Here is a 24,366-nt window from a genome sequence, read left to right on the forward strand (position 1 = left end):
TTTTACAGCAGCAACCCGCTCCATCAGAGCAGCCCTGTCGGCTTTAGCTTCAATGCGTGCAGATGATGTTGATGAAATCCGTGATAGCTGGGAGTGTGTCCTCACAGAGTTGACCCTTGACACGTTAGAAGCACTATCTTCAGGGTTTATCTCATCTGCGACACGCTGGTCGTTGAGGTCTTCATTTGGCTGCACGGTTGACCCATTTCAGACAGACAGCCTTTTACCTTTTCAGTGAAATCACAGAACATTTTTCTTCGTGGTTCTTATTTTGCCTTGCAACTTCATCTTGTGGTAAAGGTAAGTTCACAAAAGATTCATGTATTTCATTTGCGTCTTGGTAACACGTGAAGAACTTAGTAAGCTCAGCAGTCACTGAATTTACATTTTCATTTGATGCCATCAACGCACGTATGTTTCCCAAACACCTTTTGGCTTGTTTACATGTTGTACTCCTCTTTTGCTGGCACATTTCCGTGTAGAAGCCCAAGCCCTTGGAAGTTAATTGAATGTTCCTTTTCGCTGACGGCGATTCAACGTCACTCACCTCCACATCAGACATGTTGAACGCTTCTTCTAAACTGCTTGTTGCACAGCAATCAAAATCCGCAATCGGACATAAATACGGTTGAAGGGCAGCAAACAGAGTGCTCACTGGCCGATCCGATCCGTTTCATCACACACTGATGTCGGTGCTTTTAATCAAAGCCGATGCCGGTGGTGCGCAGGTATTGCACAATGATCCTATGCAGCGATTCACCGCTGTCACTCAAACTTCACGAAACATGGATGTGAACAGTGACTTTTAAACTCCACTCGTTTGGCCGTTGTCCTCTACAGCGGTCGTATCACGTACCAGTTTCTTGTGAGAAGGTTGAGCTCTTAGTTCATCCGGGCCAATGCACTTTCCCCGTCGATGATCCAAAGTTATGAATAAACTAATCCGTTCTGCCCGTCTATCCGAAATCCAACACGACCCGACCCGTCCAATGGTGCGGGATCCGTCTCGGAGTTCAAAGGCAAGGTTTTTTACTTTATGTAGTGGCCATTTGTCCAATAAATCAAAAAACATAAATCAAATTGCCACTGACGCACCGTAGGTTTGTGGTTTACGCAGCCAAAAGAATGCATTGTCCATTCAGGATTCCGTTTTTCTGATAATTTATTTAACTAAACAAAACAAGCAAACAAACAAAAGAACAAAGGAACTCCTAACACTGCCTCTCTTGCGCTGGTAAAAAACCATAGGCCTACCCAGGTCCATGCTGGTCCTGTACCTGCCTACTCCTACATATAACCACAGGTGCCCACAGTGTTACCCAATTAACGAACAAATGAACAACCAAAAGACTAAATATATCTAGACAACAACAATAAAGAATTAAACTAAACTAAAAACTCACAAGAAAAAAGCTATTCTAATATATCAAAACATCTAACCTAAATAAGCAAACAACCTGAATGATTAACAATACTACTTGTCAATAAAACTACTAAATACTAATATCAATTAAATAGCTCCAACAGCCATCATTATCGATATCCACATGAATATTAAAATCACCTACAATTAAAGCTGCAAGCAGCATTGGTCGAGCCCTCGCACCTTTGGGCACATCGAGGGTACTTGCTGGATGCTGGTTGACGGGACATTGCACTTGTTGACCATCAGATTCTGCGTATGATATTTCATGCGTGAAGCAGCGTCAGGTCATGTTTAGAATGGATCTCTAAACACTATTCTAGATGTAAGCCTGTGAAGATCTTTTTTTTTTTTACATAAGATTTGCTCGAGTGTTTGTAACAGGTTTAGCCCCTTTTTGAAACTTTTTCCCCATTGAAAGCCGACAAATAATAATAATAATCAACATTAGAAGAACAATCAGTCCTTCCCCCCCCTTTTCGTTTGAAGATTAAGAACCAGGCTTTCAAATGAGATATTTTAAATTAGGTTTATGGTTTGTTATTAGGTTTGAGATGGCTGCTACACCACTTCCTCAGCCGGTCCCTAGAGGAATGTGAGTGTTAATGACTTGAAGGCGTTGATTCAATTAGGCTGACATATTCTTCATGTCACAGCCAGGTTTCAGTAAGACTAAATAAACAATTATGATTATCTGTTATTTAATCATTAACTTATATGGCTTTAGATGATTTTGTTACGTTGGTGGTGTTAACATTTTTTAGGTTATTTGGTATAACTCCACTTCTGTTTACTTTGGATTTAAGTAATTTAACTGATGTTGACCCACCTGAATGACATCACAGGCCAGAGGATTTAGTCAATATGGGACTGTCACGGGAGAACAGGGTTAGGACCCAAGAGCAGACCACAGCAGACAGGATCAGGGTAAGGAACTTTATTCTGTAAAAGAAGATGAACAATCACGACGTGAGTCCCGAGGATCGACGTCGGAGGTAGGCATAGCAAATCACGGTGCGAGTCCCGAGGTACAACACCGGAGGAAGGCAGAACGGAGCAGGTACTCTGCAAACAAGAAGAGAGAGAGTTAACGAGTGTCACGAGCCAGTGGTGAATCTCATGGAGCGGCAGTGGAGACTACCAGGCAGAAGATGTAACAGACTGACAACCCAGGCCTGGACGACCAGGGTTGATATGGAGCCGGTGATGAACCAACAGGCCACAGCTGTGCACTGCTCGGGGGTGTGGCCACAGCATCATCTGGAGGTACACGCCCACACACACAACGAGCACATGGCAAAAACAATATAAACAGGGGATGACAGACACATGAGGTAAGGAGACTTGGGAGAACAGAGGTAAACACAATGGGTCAGACAGGGATCCTGACAGGGACTGCACTACATGGTGCAACACCTCGACTCCCCAGGGGTCATACGCAAGGGTTCTGTTTTTGGACTTCAGCTCTGCGTTCAACACCAACATCCCAGGAATTGTTCCCCCCAAACTCTCCCAGCTAGCTGTGCCATTTCCACTATTTCAGTGGAATTTCACAAACTTCCTGACAGACATGATGCAGCAGGTGAGGCTGGGGGGAATCACATCCATTGAACAAGCTCAAAACTGTGGATATGACAGTGAACTTCAGAAGGAGGCATATGTACTTTAAGAGCAACAGAAATACCAGAGTCAAATGACTTGTATGCGTAAGCATACATCGCCATGAAGCTGATTCTGATTTAAGTGACCGTGAGACAGACTCTTTAAGGGGTTTTGGGTGGGTAACTACTCTAATAGAAGCGCAGAGTAAGACTGTAAGACCCAGCATGTTCACTCCGCTCCGCATCTACCAATCGACTTGTGACTCTGTCAATGCGAGCAAAGTCAAAACTGTTTGATATCTTGGCTCCTCAGTGGTGGAGAGGCCGAGCTGAAAGTCTCTACATCTTCCGCCGGAAACAAAAAACACATCTTTTACGACGATTGAATAAAAACAGATTAGCACTTCTGTGGCACTTGAATGGCACGTACTTATGGTATTTTTGTAGTTTGGCTTTCTTGAAGAAACGTTACTCTCTTGATTCTTGTTGTCACTTTGGATAAAAGCATCAGACTGCAACTCTGCTTCTTAAGATAAGATAAGATAATCTTTTGAGTCCCACAGTGGGGACATTTACAGAATTACAGCAGCAAAAGGGGTAAAGTGCACACAGACAAAGAAAAAAAAGTGATATAAATAGTAAAAACAGTAAATAATCGTCAATAACTTAATATAATATACACATACCGAATAAATATAACTATTTAGCACAGTGTATTTACATTGTGGTCTACTGGGAGCTCAGCTAGTTGTGCACCCTGACAGCAGCGGGAAGGAAGGACTTGTGGTCACAGACATGACCCAGAGTTCAGATCAGGAAGCAGAAACAGAGTTGTAGTCTTCCACCCTTCTCTGCACTTCCATTCGAGCCGTTACCACCCTTAACCTTAACTCTATATAGACTGTGTCTGTCCCACGGCCACTTAAATGAATTAAATCAAAAGTAACCAGAAGAGGAGTCATACAAAATAACCTCATAAAGGTTAACATCACTACTGCAACAGTGCAACAAAACAGGATGATTAAATGTGGACTCCTAAATATTAGATCTCTGTCATCTAAAGCATTATGTATTAGTAAATGATTTAATATCAGACAATCACATTGATTTATTGTGTCTTACTGAAACCTGGCTGAGCCATGAAGAATATGTCAGCCTAAATGATTCAACTCCTCCAAGTCATGTTAATACTCACATTCCTCGAGGCACCGGCCGAGGAGGTGGAGTAGCAGCCATCTTTGACTCAAGCCTATTAATGAATCCTAAACCTAAACTAAACTACAACTCATTTGAAAGCCTTGTTCTTAGTCTTTCACATCCAACCTGGAAAACATTACAGCCAATTATGTTTGTTTTACTGTACTGGCCACCAGGTCCATATTCAGAATTTATATCTGAATTTTCAGAGTTTCTATCAAGTTTAGTCCTTAAAACTGATAAGGTTATTATTGTAGGAGATTTTAATATTTATGTGGATGTTGATAATGATTGCCTTAGTGCTGCATTTATCTCATTGTAGGACTCGATTGGCTTCTGTCAGAGAGTACAGAAACCCACTCACTGCTTTGGCCACACCCTCGACCTTGTTCTTGCATATGGCATTGACATTGAGCATTTGGAGGTCTTCCCACAGAACCCTCTTCTGTCAGACCATTACCTCATAACTGTTGAGTTTATACTCCCGGAGTGTACACCGTTAGTCAAAAGTTTCTACACCAGATGTCTAACTGACAGTGCTGTAGCTAAATTTAAAGAAGCGATTCCTTCTGCATTTGATTCAATACCACGTCTCAATGTGACGGAGGACTCCTGTGCTAACTTTAGTCCATCCCAGATTGATCATCTTGTCGATAGTGCTACAGGCTCACTGAGAATGACACTAGACTCGATAGCCCCACTGAAGAAAAAGACAGTGAGGCAAAGGAGGTTTGCTCCCTGGTATAACCCTCAGACCCGCGACCTAAAACAAACATCACGAAAGCTCGAAAGCATATGGCGTTCCACAAATCTGGAAGAATCACGCTTAGTTTAACGAGACAGCCTTAAAACATATAAAAAGGCTCTCCGTAATGCCAGAGCAGCCTATTACTCATCAGTAATAGAGAAAAATAAGAACAACCCCAGGGTTCTCTTTAGCACTGTAGCCAGGCTGACAGAGAGTCACAGCTCTGTGGAGCCGTGTATTCCTATAGAACTATTAAGATTGATGATCTCCTGCCCTCAGCCAGTGCCGATCTGTCATCAAGTGGAGTGGCCTTGGAAACGGCTGTATGCCCTGGTGTATATTTGGATAGCTTTTCTCCAGTTAACCTAGACCAATTGTCCTCAACGGTTTCTACTTCTAAACCGTCTACCTGTCTCTTAGACCCCATCCCAACGATTCAATTCAATTCAGTTTATTTTGTATAGCCCAATATTACAAATTTGCCTCAGAGGGCTTTACAATCTGTACACATACGACATCCCTGTCCCAGGACCTCACATCGAATCAGGAAAAACTCCCCAAAAAAAACCTTTGACAGGGAAAAAAGGGAAGAAACCTTCAGGAGAGCAACAGAGGAGGATCCCTCTCCCCGGATGGACAGAAGCAATAGATGTCATGTGTACAGAATGAACACAACGAGGCTGCTTAAAGACGTGTTGCCTTTAATTGGCACCTCTCTGTTGGATATTGTTAATGTGTCTTTGCTAACAGGCCATGTACCACATTCCTTCAAAGTAGCTGTAATTAAACCTCTCCTGAAAAAGCCCACTCTTAATCCAGAGGTGTTGGCCAACTACAGACCAATCTCTAACCTTCCCTTCCTCTCTAAGATCCTTGAGAAAGTAGTCGCAAATCAGTTGTGTGACTTTCTACATCAGAATAGTTTATTTGAGGACTTTCAGTCAGGATTTAGAAAACACCACAGCACAGAGACATTACTGGTTAAAATTACAAATTACCTCCTAATTGCATCAGATAGGGGACTCATCTCTGTACTGGTCTTGTTAGACCTTAGTGCTGATAAAGGACTCATCTATGTACTGGTCTTGTTAGACCTTAGTGCTGATAAAGGACTCATCTCTGTACTGGTCTTGTTAGACCTTAGTGCTGATAAATGACTCATCTCTGTACTGGTCTTGTTAGACCTTAGTGCTGATAAATGACTCATCTATGTACTGGTCTTGTTAGACCTTAGTGCTGATAAAGGACTCATCTTTGTACTGATCTTATTAGACCTTAGTGCTGCGTTCGACACCATTGACCATGACATCCTATTACAAAGACTGGATCAGTCGATTGGCATTTCAGGTACCGCACTAAGTTGGTTTAAATCCTATTTATCAGATCGATCTCAATTTGTATTTGTAAACGATGAAGCCTCAATGACCACCAACGTTAATCACGGAGTTCCACAAGGTTCTGTGCTTGGACCAATTTTATTGACCTTGTCTATGATTCCTTTGGGTAACATTATCAGGAAACACTCCATAAACTTTCATTGCTATGCAGACGATACTCAATAATATCTATCGATCAAATCAGAGGAGACTAACCAAGTCGCTAAAATTCAAGAATGTCTTAAAGACATAAAAACATGGATGACCTGCAACTTCCTGATTTTAAACTCAGACAAAACTGAAGTTATTTTACTGGGCCCTGAACACCTCAGAGATCAATTATCTAGTGATGTGGTTTCTGTAGATGGCATTGCCCTGGCATCCAACACCACTGTAAAGAATCTCTAGCTGTCTTTGATCAGGTCATTTTTTCATCTACGTAACATTTAAAAAATCAGACACATCTTGTCCCAAAAAGATGCAGAAAAGCTGGTTCACGCATTTGTTACTTCCAGACTAGATTACTGCAACTCCTTATTATCAGGCTGCTCTAATAAGTCTCTTAAGTCCCTCCAGTTGATCCAGAATGCTGCAGCTCGTGTACTCACAAAAACTAAGAAAAGAGATCACATGACTCCTGTATTAGCTGCTCTGCACTGGCTCCCTGTAAAATCAAGAATCACCTACAAAGCCTTGATTGGTGATGCACCATCATATCTTAAGGAGCTTGTAGTACCATATTGCCCCACTAGAGAGCTGCGCTCACTAAATGCGGGCTACTTATGGTTCCTAGAGTCCTAAAAAGTAGGATGGGAGCCAGAGCCTTCAGTTATCAAGCTCCACTTTTATGGAACCAGGTTCCACTTTCAGTCCGGGAGGCAGACAGTCACCTCATTTAAGAACAGATTTAAGACTTTCCTCTTTAATAGTGCTCATAGTTAGGGCTGAATCAGGTTTGCCCTGGTCCAGCCCCTTGATATGCTGCTATAATAATAATAATAATAATAATGCATTTAATTTATATAGCGCTTTTCATAGTACTCAAAGACACTTCACATAATTAAAACATCCTAAAAGCTAAAAATAAATAAATAAGAATAGCTAAAATACAGGTAAAACAAATAAATAGGGACTTTGAGTCGCTCGGACCCTGATAAGAAAACAAAAACAAACAATCACACATTAAAAGCAGTTCTGAACAGGTGGGTTTTGATTTGGGATTTGAATGAGGAAAGATCAGTGCAGTCTCGGATGAGTTTGGGGAGAGAGTTCCAGAGGGAGGGGGCAGATATGGAGAAGGCTCTTTCACCCCACGTCCGGTGCTTGGTCCTATGTGGGATGGACAGGAGATTGGCATCAGAAGAGCGGAGCTGACGGGATGGAGTGTGGTGGTGGAGTAGGTCGGTGAGGTAGGAGGGGGCCTGATTATGGAGGGCTTTGTGAGTGAGAAGGATTTTGTATTGGATCCGTTGTGGGACGGGGAGCCAGTGAAGGCTCTGGAGAACAGGGGTGATGTGATCACGGGAACGGGAGTGGGTGAGCAGGCGAGCAGCAGAGTTCTGGATGTATTGGAGTTTGTTTAGGATTTTGGAAGATGTGCCATAAAGAATACTATTGCAATAGTCAATTCTGGAGGTGATGAAGGCGTGGATTAAAGTTTCAGCAGCAGATGAGGAAAGTGATGAGCGGAGACGGGCAATGTTTTTTAGGTGGAAGAAGGAGGTTCTGGTGATTTGTTTGATGTGATGTTCAAATGAGAGGTTGCTGTCAAACATGACTCCGAGGTTGCGGATGTGAGGGGAGGGAGACAGAGTGGAGTTGTCAATGGTGAGGCAGAAGTTGTGACTGGTTTTGGTGAGAGATTTGGGACCGATGATGATCATATCCGATTTATCACAGTTGAGTTTGAGAAAGTTGGTTTGCATCCATGATTTAATGTCAGTGAGGCAGTTGGTCAGAGTGGAGTGAGTAGCAGTGGTAATGGCTTTTGTGGAGATGTATAGCTGGACATCATCATCGTAGCAGTGGAAGAGGAGACCGTGATGACGTATGATGTTTCCAAGAGGGAGCAGGTAGAGGATGAACAGAAGAGGACCAAGCACCGAACCCTGGGGGACGCCCTGAGACAGAGGAGCAGTGGAGGAGGTGCAGTTGTTGATGCTGATAAATTGTTGTTGTCAGCCATCTTGGATCATCTATAGGCTTATAGGCTGCTGGGGGATGTTTTAGGATACACTGAGCACCTATCTCCTCTTCTCTCTCACCTTATGGATGAATTTACATTTCTCCATTGCACCTTATTAACTCTGCTTCCTCCCCAGAGTCTTTGTGACTTCACGTCTCATAGGGTCCATTGGACCTGGCGGTGTCTGTTGCCTGGTGAGCCGGCCTCCCGCGTTGGCCCTGCTGATGCGCCCCGCCCCCCCTCCTCTCTACCTCCTTCTGTTTCATGGATTGGAGGTCCATTCATACACTGTCATATTCATGTAATGTGTTTATGTAACTTTGTAATGCTGTTCATTCTGTACACATGACATCTATTCATCTGTCCTTCCGGGGAGAGGGATCCTCCTCCTTTTTCCCTGTGAAAGGTTATTTTTGGGGAGTTTTTTCTGATCCAATGTGAGGTCCTGGGACAGGGATGTTGTATGTGTACAGATTGTAAAGTCCTCTGAGGCAAATTTGTAATTTATTATTTTATATCAGAAATTTATGAATAATTAGTAGGATTGGACCACGATCCAGATTTCCACAATCCATGAAACAGAAGGATGAAGAGAAGAGGGGGTGGGGGGCGGCATCAGCAGGGCCATGGCAGGGGGCACGGACACAGACGCAGGAGGCATCGCGAAGGAGGCCGGACCAATGAGGCCAGGCCTTTGAGGCAGGAATCACAGAGGAGGCACTTTACCACTGTGTAAATGTATCCTCACTGTCATAGCTCTCTGGTTCTGTTGACTGCACTAGTTTCAAAAATGGATTTGATTGCTGTGTCTGCTATAAATATGGTGTTTTGCCGCATTACAACGTTAAATTGTGTTTCAGGGGCACTGATGCTGACAGCCTGGATGACGCTTGGATCACTGGGAATGATGGTGGCCCGATATTTGAAAGAGCTGACCAAAAGACAAAAACTGTGCGGTAAAGATATCTGGTTTCTGGTGAGATTCAGATATTACATGTACATGTGCCATAGAATAACTTTTTTATGTATCCCATATTTCATCAAGTTGTTTTATTTATTCTCAGAGAGAGAAAAGAACCAAACATTTGGAAAACCAACGACTAAATAATATGAATTATAAAACTTAAGTAAACATCATATGAAAACAGACATTCTAAAAATATTCAAGTATTCAAATTTACGCTGATGATACAGTGATTTATGTACATGCAAAGAACAAAGAGCAAGCTCACGTCCACAATGACAAATGGCTTTCAGATTCCTACCTACACCTGAATGTTAAAAAGACTGTTTGTATGTTCTTCACAAAGAGGGCTTGCACAGTATCACCGGAGCCAGATGTTTATGTTTTTGGTGAAAGGCTACAGGCAGTGTCATATTTTAATTCTTTAAGATTTTTTATTGATTCTAATCCCTCTTTTAAAAAGTAGGCTATCAAGCGCCCCGCACTCTTTTTTACGCCGCATCTGCTAAAAAAACAAGCCGCCGCGTGTTGTACGCCACTAATTTAGCGGTACTTGACAAACCCTCGAAACAACCACCAGTAATGAACGGAACAGAGCAATACAAAAATAACCCTGTTTGAACATCAGAGATACACTGCACAATCATCACGGCTGTCTGCTCTCTGTGTTGTCCCAGTCCTCTAGTTCGTTCTCTAGTCTTTTATGGAACCAGCTTCCACTTTCAGTCCGGGAGGCAGACACAGTCACCTCATTCAAGAATAGACTTAAGACTTTCCTGTTTGATAGTGCTTATAGTTAGGGCTGAATCAGGTTTGCCCTGGTCGAGCCCCTTGATATGCTGCTATAGGCTTATAGGCTGCTGGGGGATGTTTTAGGATACACTGAGCACCTCTCTTCTCTCTCTCCTTATGGATACATTTACATCTCTCCATTGCACCTTATTAACTCTGCTTCCTCCCCGGAGTCGTTGTGACTTCACGTCTCATAGGGTCCATTGGACCTGGAGGTGTCTGATGCCTGGTGAGCCGGCCTCCCACCTTGGCCCTGCTGATGCCCCGCCCCCTCCTCTCTACCTCCTTCTGTTTCATGGATTGGAGTTCCATTCATACATTGTCATATTCATGTAATGTGTTTATGTAACTTTGTAAATGCTGTTCATTCTGTACACATGACATCTATTGCTTCTGTCCATCCGGGGAGAGGGATCCTCCTCTGTTGCTCTCCTGAAGGTTTCTTCCCTTTTTTCCCTGTGAAAGGTTATTTTTGGGGAGTTTTTCCTGATTCGATGTGAGGTCCTGGGACAGGGATGTCGTATGTGTACAGATTGTAAAGCCCTCTGAGGCAAATTTGTGATATTGGGCTATACAAAATAAACTGAATTGAATTGAATAGTTCGGGCCAGTGCATGGCCACAGTGATAGCCTTTAGTTTAAAAGCTGCGTCCTATGCGTTTTGTTGTGTATTCAACATGATTAAACACATCTTTTTCGACTACCTTGAATAGGGAAGGTAGAGCCGTAGTAGCACTCTAGTAGCACTTAAATGTCCCTTACCAATAGCACTTTGTTGTTTAGCACTTAAATGGCACTTACGGATAGTACTCTGTAGTTTAACGTTATTGAAGAAATTGTACTTGCTTGATTCTTGTTGTTCTGAGTTTTGACTCATGGTTTAATGCACTTATTGTAAGTCGCTTTGGATAAAAGCGTCAGCTAAATGACATGTAATGTAATTATTTCTGGGGATGAGCGGAAATAAATCCCAAATTTAACTGCATCATTAGCCGCCCGTGTCAAAGTTGGGGGGGGGAAAAAGAAAAAAGTCTTGGTTTATAACCCGCATTTTACTGTATTTAAGAAACGGTCTAACCATGCAAGCTGTGGAACTGTATTTTAATGCAATGATTATCCCCCATCTGAACTACTGCTTAACCAGCTGGGCACAAGCCAGTATCAGAACATTAAAGTCACCATCACTGCAATATCCTCAGCAGGGGCAAAGACCCAGGACCAGCTTCAGACACAGCCAGGTCCAATGGACAGATGCAATAGATGGCATGTGTACAGATGAAGAGCATTACAGAGTTACATAAACACATTACATGAATATGACAGAATGTATGAATGGACCTCCACAATCCATGAAACAGGAGGTAGAGAGGAGGGGTGGCGGGGGGCATCAGCAGGGGCTATGAGCATAGCGCACAGCAGGGCCAAGGCAGGAGGCCGGCTCACCAGGCAGGAGGCATCAGACACAGCCAGGTCCAATGGACCCTTTGAGATGTGAAGTCATAAAGACTCCGGGGAGGAAGCAGAGTTAGTAATGTACAATGAAGAGATGTAAATTCATCCATAAGTAAAGAGAGAAGAGGAGATATGTGCTCAGTGTATCCGAAAACATCCCCCAGCAGACTATAGCAGCTGTGACACGTTTGATTCTCGGCAGGCACAAAAGAGGGCAACACATACACAATCTTTAGGGCAGTAACAGGTTTTATTCATTTCAGTCCCGTTTCCGCTTGTGAACGCTCCATGCATCTGCTACCTGCTCTACCTTCTCGTTCTCCAGCTACTCCTGCTCTTATATGGAAGACACAAACACACCCAATTGACCCCAGCTGAGGCTGATTTACACATCACGGCACTGTTCCCTGAACCACACCCCCGCTTCACCCACTCTGCAGCTGAGCCTACCCACACCCTGCTGCCACAGCAGCATATCTAGGGGCTGGACCAGGGCCAACCTGATTGGCTCCCATCCTACTTTTTAAGACTCTAGAAACCACAAGTAGCCCCGCATTTAGTGAGCGCAGCTCTCTAGTGGGGCAATATGGTACTACAAGCTCCTTAAAATATGATGGTGCGTCACCAATCAAGGCTTTGTAGGTGTAAGGGTTACAGGTAATGGAACTCACAAGTACGACTCAGAGGCAAATAGACAAGTGAAACTCTTTTACTTAGTTTCAGGCAGGGTCAAAACCGGGAGGTCAGTCAAAACAGGCAAACAAATCCGAGAAGGGACAGGCAAAATCCAGGGTCAACAGAACAGATGAAACAGGGTCAGAATAGGTGGAGTATGCATGGGACAAAGATACGCTGGAGAGTTTGGCACTAACACACAAGGGACTAATGAGAAAATGGGCAACAGGTGAAACAGGCGTGAGGACCAGGTGAAGGGAATGAGGGATGATCCGGTGTGACGGGCAGGATCTGAAATGACATGAGAGTTAATTAACCAGGCAGAAAGGGGCCCCGGTGTCTGGTACTGGGAAGTGGGACCGATCGTGTGCTCTGGGCGAATAGACCGACAGACTGTATGAGCTCCGCCAGGGTTGATTGGAGAGGTCTTTATTCTTAAAAGAAAACAGGCTCCAGAAGCGTTTCAGAGACGATTTTAACGTGTGTGGAGGAATGGAGAAAAATGTTAAATGTAGTGATACGATTTGAAGGAGAAGGTGGAAGGAGGCTATTGTCCCTATAAAGAAGCCAGGGAAAGATGCGAGTGACCCATCAAATTATAAACCAATTGCCCTAACATCACATATATGTAAACTTGGATGGAACGGATGGTAAATGAAAGATGAATGTATTATGTATTAGTCTTTTGATAAAAATGCATTTCATGGGAAATAGGGGGACACTGTTTAATTGGGTGAATAAAAGAACTATCCAGGTAAAAGTAGGAACTGAAAGGTCAAGGAGATATGAGGTAGAAAATGGGACACCACAAGGGAGTGTGGTAAGTCCTATATTATTTTCTATTGCAATAAATTACATCTTTGGAACAGTCTCACCAGATATGGGGAGGTCGCTATTTGCGGATGATGGGGCCTTATGGAAAAAAGGTAGAAACTTGGAACATATTGTTCGGAGACTACAAGAAGGGATAAAACAAGTAGAAGTAAAAAAAAACTAAGTAATGTTCTTTACAAGACGGAGAATGGAGGGGAGAACGGGGGGAAACTATCAGTTGAATCTGTATGGAAGTAAACTAGAAATGGTAGAGTCATTTCGGTTTTTAGGAGTGCACTTTGACAGAAGATTAACATGGAAAGCCCACATTAAAAGTGTTGGTGATAAGTGTAAAAAAGTTAGAAATGTACTGAGATGTCTGGTAGACTGGGGGGCAGAGGTTGCGTCTCTGTTACACATATACAAAGCTTTAATTAACGCCAGATTAGATTATGGTAGTATAGCATATGGATCAGCATCACAAACTACACTTAAACGGCTGGACATTATCCAGATCCAGTGGGATACAGGGGAGGAAAACAGGAGAGAGGAAGTGTCAGTGACAAGACTCAAGACTTGGTTGAAAATGAAGGCCTTCATTTTCATGAAGGCCTTCAGACAAGCTGGTCCTTGCCCCTGCATCCAGCCTCTGGCCTGGACCTGGCCTCCTTCCCAATGGCCCTGCCTCCTTCTCTGTGCCTCCTGCCTCAAAGGCCTGGACTCATTGGTCTGGCCTCTTTCGTGATGCCTCATGCCTGGTGGGCCGGCCTCCTAACCTCCGTGGCCCTGCCCCCTGCCATGGCCCTGCTGATGCCGCCCCCCACCCCCTCTTCTCTTCATCCTTCTGCTTCATGGATTGTGGAAATCTGGATCGTGGTCCATGCCTACTAATTATTAATACATTTCTGTCATATTCATTGAATGTGTTGTAACTCTGTAACTCTGTTCATTCTGTACACATGACATCTATTCATCTGTCCATCCGGGGAGAGGGATCCTCCTCTGTTGCTCTCCTGAAGGTTTCTTCCCTTTTTTCCCTGTGAAAGGGTTTTTTCTATTTCTTGGGAGTTTTTCCTCATCCGATCTGAGGTCAAAGGTCAGGGATGTCGTATGTGTACAGATTGTAAAGCCCTCTTTAATAATAATTTTGCACTTTGTTTTTCTTCTCCAGGTCCACGTTGCAGTGATGAGTGTGACAATTGCAGCCACAATTATCGCCTTCATCCTCTCCTTCTCATACGTCAAAGCCTGGTCTGGGGTCAGTGTAATGCAGCAATCAATTACTTTGCAGCCTCCTGATGTATTTGTTTTGCAGATCTTGAGATGGAGGTTGTTGTCCTGGCCACAAGATGTCAGGGCTTTGACCTACTCTCTATCGGTCGCCTTTTTTCCATCGGTAATCAGGCTGGTGGGCAGATTTAATTAGGTTGTTGGAAGTGAGAGTGGGCACAGAGTCAACAGGGATAATATTTGAGGGCTGAGCATGCAGCCCTGAGGGGCCCCCGTTTTGAGGAGATGATGATGTTGTGATGCTTATCAGCTTCCGGTGTGCCTAGGATGACTGTGGGTCAATGGTTAGCAGGTCCGTCTTTCAATCAGGGGGTTGGCGGTTCAATCCCCGACCTAGTCGATGTGTCAGCAAGACACTTATCCCTGAATTGTTCCCTGTAGCTATTCTACAGTATATGAATATAACATGATTGTAAGTCACTTTGGATAAAAGCGTCAGCTAAATGACATGTAATGTAAGGAAGCTCAGGATCCAAACAAAGAAGGTGGTGTGCTGTCCTGGGTCTCTGAGCTTGATGCCGAGCATGAGGGCACAACCATATTGAATGCAGACTTATAGTCCATGAACAGCATTCTGTGGAAGGCTAAGTCGATGGCATTATGTGTTCATCTTTTTTGCCTGTATGCAAATTGAAATGGGTCATGAGGTCATACCTGGATTTCCTGAAGTGATTGGGTTGTAATCGTCAGCCCAGGTTTTGATTTTTAACCTGGTGCTTCTGATTTGGGAATGTCCATCCAGTTATCTTCATGAACTTCATCGATGTAATTACCGATGTAGCTAATGCCTGCATCTGTGTATGTGTCTGCGTTGTTGATGATATATTGGCAGAACTTTCTCTGGCTGGCATTGTTAAAACCCCTGGCCACAGTAAAAAGCAATGTAAATTCCCTCTGGAGATAATAAAGACGGCATCCGATCATAACATGGTGCGGTGCTGGTTTACTGACTGGGGTTCTGTCTCTCGGAGCTGCCGCACACTCTTCTCATAACAAAGTCGGGCGGACGAGGCAAGGGTGCAAGTCCTTTTTTTTTTGTTTCTGCTTCTTTGGATATAATATAATAAATTAACTATCAAAAGGCACACGGACCATGGATGTATTATTGACAGGCCCTCGAGGCAGCTCTACTCAGCATGAGAAGACAAGTCTTCTGTTCGATTAAATTTAGTTGTTGCTGTGCAATGACATATCTTGATTTATATTTGAGATTTCCTGATGAATTAGATGCACTTTAGTGTTACGGTTATTTTGTCCAAATACTCATCGCAGATGTCTTTAATCGTTAACGTCATAGTAGTTGTTGCAATAGGATAATGTTAGTTAATATCAGTGTTTCTGTTTTCAGGGAGCCCATCCTGTGTTAGGCTGCCTGGTTATTATTCTTTCGTTACTCCAGCCCATTCTGGCTCTGTTGCGTTGTGGACCACAACATCCCCGGTAGGTACATTGCATGTGTGTTTGATTCAACAAATCCTTAAATCGAAATAGGCCAAGAGTAATCAGTGTTCTGCTCACCTGGTGTCCCTATCAGTAAGATGCATCATTAATTCAGAAACACAGTTAATGGCCATAAAAAGAGACATTGCCTTTTAAACATATATGAAACAAAATAAAACATAGCTATAATTCAAAACAATGTACAACAAACCATTCTAATTAATTTAATCATGCTCTGAGACTACTAATGAAGGAAGGACAGGATGACAGGCAGGATCGTGGTCCAGATGTAATTGCGATCCTTGGAAGCCTGTGGAGCGGAATCGAGTAGAATTGTGCCTTAGTTTGACATTAAATCATATGGGTGGGGTATAGGGTGAGGATCGTGTTGGGTGAATCCCTGCGGTGAAAGGATGAAGGGATGCAGGGATTAGTCCCTGCATCCCTTCATCCTTTCACCCAACACGACCCTCACCCTATACCCCACCCATATGATTGAGGGTTGTAGGGATTAGGGTCGAGGGATGAAGGGTTGTAGGGATTAGGGTCGAGGGATATAGAAATGGGCGGTCGAGAAATGAGGAAATGAGATGGGGTCGAGAAAGGAAGAAGTTACACTCGTGATTTGAGTACTAATGAAGGTAGGAGAAGATAACAGGCAGGATCGCAGTCCAGATGTAATTACGATCCATGGAAACCTGTGGAGCGAGAAGGGTAGAGAAGCTGTGATGGATGTCCGGTCGGGAGTCGGATGCTGGTACCTAGGGGTTGGTCTTCTTGCACGAGGAAAAGAGAGTGAGTCGGTGGTCAAGTTTTGACACCTTGGATGGAAGGCTTGAATGCTGAACTGTTGCTGAGCTAAGACCCGAGTGGGCCTTTGCATGAACAGTGTTATTTCGAGACGATGGGACCGTCCTGTGTTATGGATGTCTTTCCCAAAGCTGTTGTTTAGGGTAAAAGCGTCAGCTAAATGTAAAGTAATGAATATCGATTTTACTGCTTGTTTATTTATTTATTTGATGAAGGAGGAATGCTGTGCTGCATCTGTGGTACAGATGTCAGAGGGTCACGGTTCTTTGGTTTGTTCCTGATTGGACTGCTGAGAGCAGATGCGAGTGTAACGTTGTGCCGATAATCGGTTGCCTGGGCGTGTGACGCGGTCGATGGTTGGAGTGGTCGAGCAGATGGGACTGGGCTCGCTGGAGGTAAATGCAGTGGCTAAAGTGAAGCTGGTAGGTGGAAAATGAGTCACTGGAAGTACCACTCAGTATGTTGGTCATGAAGGGATGAATATGAATGGGTTGGTAGTGAAGTCTGAAAATAATGCAAGATGAGATGTCTCTGGTACAGAGTCTGCTTGAATAGGGTGTGATACGACCTGGAGCGGATGGCTGGGTTTCTCCGGCCTGATGCATCGTGACGTCATTTGCGCTGCGACTGACGCAGTTTGGAAAGTTTTGTTTTTCTTCAGACTGATGGTGTTGCATTCGATGGTTGCCTCCTTCGGTCGGGAGACTGTGCGTTCGCAAAAGAGGGATTTATAGAAATCTTCGTAATGGTGAAATGAGGTGGCAAATGGCGTGGTGGACGCCGAAGTCGGGATCTCCGGCGGGATCAATCGGTTCCAATTGCAATTCCTGCTGCACTGTTTCATAGTCTTGCGACAAGGGACATGACAGCAGTTGAAGTGACTGAAGTCAACTGTTGTGGGTCTGATTTTACAACGTAAACATTTGTTATTAATAAGGGCTTATGTTCGTACTGGGGACCAACTGAAACTGTAATGCAGAAAAAAGGCAAAATGATTGCGATTGTGGTGGTGGGGCGTGGTTAGGCTCAACTGTAGAGGCATGGTGCTGTAAAGAGGTGTAATTAACGTCAGCTCCAACAGATGTTTAAATTGTGTATCTCCCCATTATACACCCTAGTGGCGGGGGAGAACGGGATGGAAAGCGTGAGCGGGAATCGCAGCCTAATACGCCAGCAGAAAGCACAGCAAGCAGCTGGTGCGCTTGGAGGCGCGGCAGGAGAGCACACACGCAAACAGCAATAAATAAGCATTAAGAAGCCTCGATTCTGGTCTGTTGCCGTCATTGTGCTTTGGGAAACTCAAGTCGGTAGCGGAGAAGTGTTACAGCGGTCTCTACTATAGTTTGGATAATCTTGCACAAATATTCAACGGGCCGGATTAAAAAGCCAAAGACGCCCATACCTGTTTTTAACCCTTAACCACTTTTCCTTGAGATCTGTTAAAAATGTCACGAGGTCAAGGAGAGATGGGAAGGAGAATTCATGAGAAGAAGACAACCATGTTATTTAGAGAATCTCCACTTTCACTAAACTACGTAGTTATGATGCAACGGTAGGCGCATGTTAGTGATGTCAGTCTGCAGCGGTGAAACTACAAAGTTCAGGAGATGGACTACAAAAAAGCGCATCATACATACTTCATCCGTGTGTTCTTACAGTGTTGCGTCATGCAGACAACCCGGTTCAAAGTATTACTTTATTAACGACCCGGTTCAAAGTATTACTTTATTAACGACATAAACGACCCGGTTACACATGGGAGGAAGGGTAATCAGGAGCAGGTGAAACCCATCAAGGTCAATCACAAAGGCGGGAAATAAGACAGGAAATGATACAAAAACGGAAAAAATAAGAATACTTAATTTATACAGGGCACCAGGATGTGACACTGATGACGACTATAAGTTGTGATTGAAAGCTCCTTAAAAGCTAGCAAATGGATCCTGAGTGAACTGCGTTTTGTCAAACTACTGTTGGACAAGGTCAAGAATGACAGTTTTGTTTCAGCAGCTCACATTTGATATGTTTTCTCTTTTCATTCACAGAAGGTTCCTGTTTAACTGGTGCCATGCTTTAAATGGAGTGTCTATAAAAGTTTTAGCTGGTAAGCTTTTGTCTTGCATTAAGAAATGCTAAATACCCTAAACATTGCTTTTGTTGCACTCTGATAAAAAAATATATATATTCTACTAATACCATAAAGGTTCCTTTCTAGACGTTTTTAAAATGCTGTGTTTTTGTGACATCACACAGTTGCAGCTATATTGACAGGCCTGAAGATGATTGACAGCAGTCTGGACCAATTGCTGATGAAAGTGATGGGTGGTTTGGTTGGCTGGGAAGCTTTGTGCTACATTCTGTTGGAAGTCCATTTAAAATGGAAGTTTAACAGTGCAGGTGAATATGAGTGTTGCATGAGAGATTTTCGTTTCTCTTATCATAAAGCAGGTGCTATATACTGTGAAAGTATCAAAATGGCAAATCCATGGAGGTTTCTCAACGCTTATTCAGAAAGGATTAGCTTGGCGATATTGATGTACACACACATCACTGCAGCCAAAAGTTTGTTCTATCATTCCAGAATCAAATCCTCTTTATCTAACCCTAAAAAGCTCTTCTCAATTTTTTCCAACCTCCTTGACCCCCCTGTCCCCCCCCCCCTCCCTCCCTCCACCCTTCTACCAAGCCACTTTGTTGACTACTTTACAAAAAAGATAGACGACATACGCTCTTCATTTACTAATCCATCTTCCTCAACTACACCTCCAGTAACTTCACCTTCTTCCCCCTTGTTTTCCTTTTTTATCCCCCTGTCTCCCAATCAAGTTCTTACCTTAGTAACCTCTGCCCGCCCAACCACCTGCCCCCTTGACCCCATCCCTTCTCACCTTCTCCAGTCTATTGCTCCGGACCTTCTTCCCTTTCTCACCCATCTCATTAACACCTCCCTCTCAACCGGCTGTTTCCCCAACTCTCTGAAGGAGGCAAGAGTCAACCCTCTCCTGAAGAAACCCACTCTCGACCCATCTGAAGTCAACAACTACAGACCTGTCTCTCTCCTTCCCTTCCTCTCCAAAACTCTAGAGCGAGCTATCTTTAACCAAGTCTCCTCCTTTCTTCACTGTAATAACCTTCTAGACCCCCACCAGTCTGGATTCAAGACAGGCCACTCAACAGAGACTGCCCTCCTTGCTGTCTCTGAGCAGCTTCACACTGCTAGAGCAGCCTCTCTCTCCTCTGTCCTCATCCTTCTAGACCTTTCCGCTGCCTTTGACACAGTGAACCACCAGATCCTCTTGTCCTCCCTCCAGGACCTGGGTATCTCAGGCACCGCGCTCTCACTCTTCTCATCCTATCTCACCGACCGCTCTTACCGGGTAACCTGGAGAGGATCTGTGTCTGAGCCTTGTCCTCTGACTACCGGGGTCCCTCAAGGTTCAGTCCTTGGTCCTCTTCTCTTCTCTCTGTACACCAACTCTCTTGGCTCTGTCATTCGCTCGCATGGCTTCACCTACCACAGCTATGCTGACGACACCCAACTGATCCTCTCGTTTCCCCAATCTGAAGCACGGGTAGCAGCACGAATCTCTGCCTGTCTGACCGACATCTCTCAGTGGATGTCCGCACACCACCTGAAAATTAACCCGGACAAGACTGAACTTCTCCTTCCAGGAAAAGGCTCTCCCACCCACGACCTATCTATTAACTTCAAACAACTCAGTGCTGGTTCCGACTCCGACTGCCAGGAACCTCGGAGTGACGCTCGACAGTCAACTCTCCCTGACTGCCGACATTGCCGCAATAACATGCTCCTGTAGGTACATGCTGTACAACATCAGGAGAATCCGACCCCTTCTCACTCAGAAGGCGGCACAGGTTCTGGTCCAGGCTCTGGTCATCTCACGGCTGGACTATTGCAACTCCCTCTTGGCAGGTCTTCCTGCTAATGCCATTCGACCTCTACAGCTCATCCAGAATGCAGCTGCTCGACTGGTCTTCAACCGACCGAAATTTACCCACACTACTCCGCTCCTCCGCGACCTTCACTGGTTACCGGTGGCCGCCCGCATCCGCTTCAAAACATTGGTACTTGCGTACCGTGCTGCGAACAGATCGGGTCCAGTCTACATCCAGGACATGGTCTAACCTCACACCCCAGCCCGTTCACTTCGCTCGGCTTCTGCCAATCTGCTTGTAGCTCTTTCACTTCGAGCTAAATCACGACTGTTTGCTGTGCTGGCTCCTCATTGGTGGAACGAGCTCCCCATTGACATCAGGACAGCAGAAAGTCTCTACATCTTCCGGCGCAAACTAAAAACACATCTCTTTCGACTATACCTTGAATAGGTAGCACTTAAATGCCGTAGTAGCACTTAAATGTCCCTTACCGATAGCACTTCAGTAGCACTTAAATGTCTCTTACTGATAGTACTTTGTAGTTTGACTTTATTGAAGAAATTGTACTTGCTTGATTCTTGTTGTTCTGAGTTTGGACTCACGGTTTAATGCACTTATTGTAAGTCGCTTTGGATAAAAGCGTCAGCTAAATGACATGTAATGTAATATTGGCATAGTATTGCGCTTTTATTTATTTTATTATAAACTAAACTTTTATTATAAACTATTAACATTGCAATTAGGGATGTAATGTAAAATGACATGTAATGGATGTCAGGATTAACAAGATTTAGCCTTGGACAGTGCTCGGCACTGCACTGTGCAGCCCTTACATTTTAATTTTAATTAAAAAGATTTATTTACTTATTCTTATAAAGTCATTAATATCTCACTGGAAACAAATACAAAATGTAAATGGAATGAATATAATTCCTGAGGGAAGTTTATACACAAACATCAGTAAGTATCAGTCATTCCTCTGGTTCCACTGCCTGCAGGTAGCACAGGTAGAGTAAGGACGGCTGCTGTGACTCCGGAGCAGAGAAGTTGATGAAAACAAACTAAGCTAAACAGTTGTACTAGACCAACAGCTTGTTTTTAACAATTTTCTATCAGACGAGCTAGCGTGCTGCGCTTATTTAAACATAGCGGTGGGGGATGAGAGACTGAATTGAACTGAACTTTGAATTAGGTATAGCTTTTTTTACATGTTCACGCTTGATGAGTTACAAGTTGTATTGCACTTACAGTCAGAGCGTAGTTGTTGTAGTATTGATCTATTTACTGGTTCACTTCAGTTATACTTGTTATCGTGTGGTGCGTTCACAGACCCAAATGCAGCGACAGGACAGCAGAGTTCTTTCTTAGAGGGGTAGTTTTATTGCAGAGATGGTGAACAAGAACAAACAACTAGGCCCGGGTGTAGACAAGAGCAGACAGAGAACATATGCGATTGTCAGGGGAGACACGTTCCTGCGCTCCGAGAAGAGGCTGATGGTAGCGGCAGCAAGCTGACGGTAAAATGGAGGCGTGCAGGAAAGTGGCTACTTAACGGCACGTAATCCTCTGATCCGAGCCGGAAGGTGGCTGTCTAACGGGATGTAATCCTCTCCGATCCGCGCCGGAAAGTGGCTGTTAAACGGCAGGCAGGGTTGACTGTGTGATACCCGAGGCTCGACACAGGACAGACAACTCACCGCTGATCTCCGTGGAACAAGCGGGAGGTCCTCTTCACACAGGGCTACTCACGGGCTACTCACGGGCTACTCACGGGCTACTCACGGGCTACTCACGGGCTACTCACGGGCTACTCACGGGCTACTCACGAACGTCGATACCAGGTTGGCAAACGGACAGACTGACACTGGAGGTGAGGATGACCGGAGTATTTATCAGGAGACAATTACGGGAGACTGGGATCAGCTGTGCTCACGGAGAGACGCTCGGCTGTGGGCGGAACTCACAAAAAACAAACAGTGTTTAGACAACAATCCTCACAATAGTGGGCTATTTTACTTTGCTCTGTGTGTGTGTAGTTGGATGGAGCTAAGCACCAACAAAGAGCAGAGGACACGGACACTGCAAGGTGATCATTAATCAGCCTGTTGAATCCGTCTAATTTACTTAGCCGATAATTTAGATGGATAGGTGATGAGGTTATTCTATATTTAGTACAATATGTGTACCGTCAGCTTCATTCATTTATTCATAAATAGGTAGCAGCTAGCCAGCTACAGTAGCACATGCAGATTAATGTGTGCCTCCACTTTCTGGTGTAACCAAGTCTGTTATTTGGGTCCTGCTGTTAGAGTACACTTTTATTGATGGGTCTGTCAAGTTTGACTACGATTTTTAAGGATCTTGACTACACATACAAAAAGATGTACTACTATATTTACTACTAATAATATTGTATTATAAGTAGCCTACAGCAGATTAAATGAATCGATTTTCTTTTTTTTCAGATATTTTGGAATCAAAAATGGTAAGATGAAAAACGCTAGAAATCACTGAAGAAACGATTGCATGCTGCTGATTTAAACTGTATTGTATTTTCAGACAACAGTTGATGTCCTTTTGATGGCTCTGTTTTTCCTGGGAAATTTGACATTTTTGGTGACACTGTTGGTTGGAATCGGGATGTCATAAGGAGAGCAACAACAGAACAAAAACAAACTGAGCATTTCTAATATTCTATACATAGAATTTGCGAAATTGATAATCATTATTATTCTAATGAAAATGTTGTCAAAATGTTCAATATATTAATAAAGTTTACACTGTTTTGTGTTGTAAATCCAAATGTCTTATAACAGGCATAAATGATAATAATATCTGTTTTTATTAAAGTTGTTATAACTATAATGCATAAACTATATCACTCACATTGACCCCGTCCTAAAACTGTCCTCACTCTGTCCCATCCTCATCCTCTCCCCTCAATCTGTCCCATCCTCATCCTCTCCCCTCACTCTGTCCCATCCTCATCATCTCCCCTCACTCTGTCCCATCCTCATCCTCTCCCCTCACTCTGTCTCCATCCTCATCCTCTCCCCTCCGTCTGACCCATCCTCATCCTCAACCTCTCCCCTCACTCTGTCCCATCCTCATCCTCTCCCCTCACTCTGTCTCTATCCTCATCCTCAACCTCTCCCCTCAATCTGTCCCATCCTCATCATCTCCCCTCACTCTGTCCCATCCTCATCATCTCCCCTCACTCTGTCCCATCCTCATCCTCTCCCCTCACTCTGTCTCCATCCTCATCCTCTCCCCTCACTCTGTCCCATCATCCTCCCCTCAATCTGTCCCATCCTCATCCTCTCCCCTCACTCTGTCTCCATCCTCATCCTCTCCCCTCACTCTGTCTCCATCCTCATCCTCAACCTCTCCCCTCAATCTGTCCCATCCTCATCATCTCCCCTCACTCTGTCCCATCCTCATCATCTCCCCTCACTCTGTCCCATCCTCATCCTCTCCCCTCACTCTGTCTCCATCCTCATCCTCTCCCCTCACTCTGTCCCATCCTCATCATCTCCCCTCACTCTGTCCCATCCTCATCCTCTCCCCTCACTCTGTCCCATCCTCATCATCTCCCCTCACTCTGTCCCATCCTCATCATCTCCCCTCACTCTGTCCCATCCTCATCCTCCCCTCAATCTGTCCCATCCTCATCATCTCCCCTCACTCTGTCCCATCCTCATCC

The 24,366-nt window shown here is 44.2% G+C and overlaps 1 protein-coding gene across 1 annotated transcript in view; it reads left to right on the forward strand.

Annotated features, from left to right (window-relative positions):
- LOC117746264 (putative ferric-chelate reductase 1) overlaps positions 1-23,336 on the forward strand; it is a 56,476-nt gene extending 33,140 nt beyond the window's left edge. The window contains exons 9-16 of the mRNA XM_034555299.1: positions 9,391-9,506; positions 14,398-14,484; positions 15,865-15,956; positions 18,812-18,870; positions 19,020-19,163; positions 22,324-22,749; positions 23,129-23,148; positions 23,223-23,336. Coding sequence (XP_034411190.1) covers positions 9,391-9,506; positions 14,398-14,484; positions 15,865-15,956; positions 18,812-18,870; positions 19,020-19,163; positions 22,324-22,749; positions 23,129-23,148; positions 23,223-23,312 — 1,034 coding nt within the window. The 3' untranslated portion in view covers positions 23,313-23,336. The remainder of the gene's footprint in view (positions 1-9,390; positions 9,507-14,397; positions 14,485-15,864; positions 15,957-18,811; positions 18,871-19,019; positions 19,164-22,323; positions 22,750-23,128; positions 23,149-23,222) is intronic.
- Positions 23,337-24,366: the final 1,030 nt, after the last annotated feature.

Source organism: Cyclopterus lumpus, chromosome 17, assembly GCF_009769545.1.
Source record: "Cyclopterus lumpus isolate fCycLum1 chromosome 17, fCycLum1.pri, whole genome shotgun sequence".
Lineage (NCBI taxonomy): Eukaryota > Metazoa > Chordata > Actinopteri > Perciformes > Cyclopteridae > Cyclopterus > Cyclopterus lumpus.